General features: G+C 37.5%; 1 protein-coding gene across 1 annotated transcript; it reads right to left on the bottom strand.

Moving 5' to 3' along the window:
• Positions 1–450: 450 nt before the first annotated feature.
• On the bottom strand, positions 451–4,172 carry LOC120623986 (solute carrier family 22 member 3-like). Its single transcript, XM_039890284.1, has 4 exons — positions 3,794–4,172; positions 2,621–2,745; positions 1,793–2,075; positions 451–1,316 (listed from the first exon to the last, which is right to left on the bottom strand). The coding sequence occupies exons 1-4, from the start codon at positions 4,165–4,167 to the stop codon at positions 575–577; spliced, it is 1,524 nt and encodes a 507-aa protein (XP_039746218.1). The 5' UTR covers positions 4,168–4,172; the 3' UTR covers positions 451–574.
• Between the last annotated feature and the right edge of the window lie 225 nt (positions 4,173–4,397).

The raw sequence follows: 4,397 nt of genomic DNA, 5'->3' as shown, positions 1-4,397 counted from the left end.
AATAGAGGATTAGTTCGATCAAACTCTATACCGTCAAAATAAACTAGGTCTTATTATCCTCGCTTTAGAGTAAATCCCGACTCTAAAGCGAGGGTAACCTGATTTTCATTTGTTCTGCAAGAAACCCGAGCTTTATAATTACAGGCAAATTTTAGCTTTATGTCTTGATAAGATCCTTTTATTTATTGAGAAGATTTATTACACAAACTTTGAAACAATAAAAGAAACACACAAGAAAAAAAAAGAGAATAAAATAAAGTTGTGTGCAAAGGTGGTCTTATTGCAAAATCAATTAATTTAATCATCCATTTTATTCTGATGTTCAAGATTTCGATGGTCGTAAACGACTCCTCGATTGCGAGTGTACAAATATCGTACTGGTCCAAATAAAACTCATTATTTCAACAGATATAATACATTATTATGCTAAAAAGATTTACTCTAATTTAAAATTACAACTTATTCTCATTGTTGCAAGAGCTTAGTACTAGTGTGTCCACCAAACCGTCTGCCTGTCGTGGTAATTATGGTCAAAACCTCCCGTTTGGCCAACCTGTAGTCTAGCAGTGGACGATCATTGTTGCGAGCTTGATGTGGCAATATTCTGATTCAGCTCAAGATCCTCTACCAGATGTGATTTTCTTCGACTCAACACTTTCGTATCATCGAGTGATGACGGCAACTCGATATCTTTTGTTTCCGGTAGTAAGTAACAAAAAAATGTCCCAACTAAAGCTAATACACCAAACACAACACCCGAAATATTTTCTGGTAATGCATTTATAAGAGGAGCTACAATCTGACCGACTCTTGACATAACAGATAGTATACCCAAAACTGAGTTCCTAATAGACGTTGGAAATAATTCGACGCCTAAAAGAAACACAATTATAAATGAAACAAAAAAGAAACAGTTACAAATGCATGCAATGAAAACCCTTATCCAGTTATAACGCAAAGGGATGCATATAGTTACAATCATGAATACTCCTGATAGAAATATAGTAGACATTAAGAATGTCCTACGATTTAACAATTGGATAAGATATATAGAAGCTATGGTCCCAGGCACTAGCAATGCACCGGATAAAGCAACATTAACATGGATGTTACCACTCATTTGGCCAATATACTGGGATACACCGTAGTAACCCATGCCGCACAAGAAATATATCACTGACATATAGATAAAGTTTGAAATAAGTGTTTTGTGATAAAATAAATGCCAGATTTTTATCTCTCTCTGAGATTTGGTTGAATGGATGGCGTGGTACTCTTCTATTTGCTGTCTGATGTTTTCTTTTGGAATTCTGGTGCTGGAAACAAAAAGATTAATCCAGTTATTTAGCCAATAGCTTCTAAATATCAAAACAAAAACTCGAGGACTAATTTACCAAAACTAACTTTATATCGAAATTTACCGGGGATTTATTTTATTTCTACAAGTTTGAATAGTTTTATCCCAATTCGCTGTAGATAATACATATTATCTAAAGTAGATTTACGAGTTTTATCCCAGTGAGTAGGAGATCGACTTCACTTTTGGTGAGCCGAGTTAGAATGTCAGCACGCACCTTTGTGCGCCAAGTTATCTGCGTTTTAGGTAATTAAAATATCACTTGCTTCAGCGGTGAAGGAAACCATCATGAGGAAACCTGCATGCCTGAGAGTTTTACATAATATTTTCAAAGGTGTGTCGAGTCCACCAATCCACACCGGGCCTGCGTGGTGGACTACGGCCTTCTTATTGTGTGAGAGGACCCGTGGAGTTTATGAATTAATAAGTACTAACAAAGAAGCAAACTTCTCCATTGCAACCACAGTCTCATCAATGTTTTCGTTGTCCATGAGCCATTTAGGTGACTCCATTACCATCCATCGCATGCCAACATAGAAGAAGACAGGTATCGAGATAGCCAGCTGGAACTCATCGCAATGCCGCAACAAGTACGAAATGCCAGGTAAAGTCAAGTGGCCTATGTTCAATGGAATATGAAACAGAGCTGTCACTATTTCCCTATACCTTACTCCACTGTATTCTATGCAGAGTACGTAAGAAGTTATAATTGCACCTCCTGTGAAAGATCAGATTACATTTTATTTTAACTTCACATGAAAAACATGAATATAGAGCTTAAAATCTATCAATTTAAGGTCACAAATTCTGCCTTCTTGGTGTTAATTGTTTTCTGGTGTTTCTAACCAGTCTCTAAAAGCGTGGCAGATGGTTGTAACCTCTAAAGTAGAACTTTGAACTGTTTAATATTGGGAAGATGAAGTAACCACCGGTGTTGGGCATGTTGGAATACAATTGTTTCATCCACGGGAGTCGTGAGAGTCTAATAAAGGAATATAAAGGAGAACGGACATCAGCTTCCCCTGTGGAACTACTGTCATCTCCTGCTATCACAAACCTGCGATCAGTAGTCCAGCAATGGAGTGCTATAGACCAAAAGATGAAGATGAAGATGACATGCACAATAAGTACTGTAAATTTAACATTCAATAACAAAAAATGCATTAATCTCAAGTAAGACTCATCAAGAACTCTTGAAGACTCTTAATATGTAGTGACTTAAATACATTAAAAGAAGATGGCCGACATGGAAAAAGAAAATACCTGTACCGATGCCTTCTATGCTGCGGATAAGTATGTGTGCTGCAGCTGATGGCATAGCACTGACCAAGGATCCGGAGACACCTAATACTAGACAGCTCATCGTAAACATAGATAACCTTCCGTACCTAAAAGAAATTGATCAATGAAATGCTAGAATCACTGGTTGCTAACGACTTGGCGAATAAATTGTAAGTATTTATTCCTAGATAAAGAAAAATAAAAAACCTTATATGCGCGCGTATCTACTATCGGTACGTGGAATTTAAACCATTTATTGCTTTACTGTTTCAAGTAATTAAAATATCACTTGCTTCAACGGTGAAGGAAATGATTGTGAGGAAAACTGCATGCCTGACATTTATCCGTAATGTTCTCAAAGGTGTTTGGAGTGCACCAATCCACACTGAGTCAGCGTGGTTGAACGAATTTAACCACTTCTCACTGTGGGAAAAGACCCGTGCCCCTGTGGTGGGCCGGAATCGGGTTGATATGATGATGATGGCGATTGCTTTACTGGATGGTGAACTTCAAAGTGACCATCAATCTGAGGGGCAAGTTTTCATGTCCGTGTCATTACTCTGGCACCTTCAGACCGGAATACAGCAATGCTTCTTGGGTGCACTGGGAGCATGGCGTTAGTACTTCGTTCGCTAAACAAACTACCTACGTCACAAAAAAGCTCTACTGCTAACTAATTGTATATTGCGTAAAGGAGAACACTAGTTTTAAAAGTAGTTTTGTTTCCACGTTCCAAGTTTCAAAGTCAAAAATATCTTTATTCAAGTACGGGTCATAGGTGGCAACTTTTGATGCGTATATTACATGAGAAGTACACAGTAGTGAGATGATGGCGATAACCACATTCGTAAACTGAAAACTAAAGCTACGAGGGTTCCAAACGCGTCCTGGTCTAAGAAAAAGCCAACAACAAACTTAGCTGGGTGTTATTTTTTTTATCATCATCTCACATTGTTATTTAAAATTATTAGAAGAGCATCCTGGTTAGAGCAATAACACACACCCAAGCATTTTTAACGATTACGTAGTCCTTTAAACTATAACAGGACTTTTCTATAAACTTACGTTTAATACAAACATTGAACTTTTTAAAAAAATTGATTATTAGATACTGAGCTACTTTTCTATTATTCAACTTTCACTTTAAAAACTTACCTATCAGAAAGGAATCCAAACACCAACGCACCAATTAACAGTCCCACATACATCATGCTCTGAGCAAAGCTAATCAACCAAGTTCTATCGCAGTATATTCCATATTTGGTTTGCATTGTTTCAGTAAATACGCTCCTGTCCCAAAACGGTTCTACACACGGACACACATTCTTCGTCAAATTAACAGTTGCCACATCTGTTTCATTACAATAGTAATCCATCGGTGGTGATAGAAAGATCAGACTCAACACGTGCCAGAAAATAGGAATTTTACTTGAAAATATTAAAAAGTAGAAGTAATAGTGGTATCTGGAGATGATATTGAATTGCTTCTCGATCGGATTTTGTAGTTTTGGATTTTTTACTTTCGTCATGTTAATTGGATTTATCTTTAGGTTTTAAATCGGGTTGGTTATGCCTTGATTTGTATGAAATTATTCGTGTGATGACGGCAAATCGGAATATAGTTGACACCACCCCTCAACTTCCCGCGGGTGTCGTGGAGGACAGGCAACAGTATCCTCTTTGCTATTAAAACCATCTACTGCGGTCACTATCCCTTCTGCCAAGCGTGGTAAACCATTTTGACAGACGGCCGAATGGC

This window comes from Pararge aegeria, chromosome 5 (genome assembly GCF_905163445.1).
Source record: "Pararge aegeria chromosome 5, ilParAegt1.1, whole genome shotgun sequence".
In the NCBI taxonomy this organism is placed as follows: domain Eukaryota; kingdom Metazoa; phylum Arthropoda; class Insecta; order Lepidoptera; family Nymphalidae; genus Pararge; species Pararge aegeria.
This window is presented reverse-complemented; position numbering and strand designations above follow the sequence as displayed.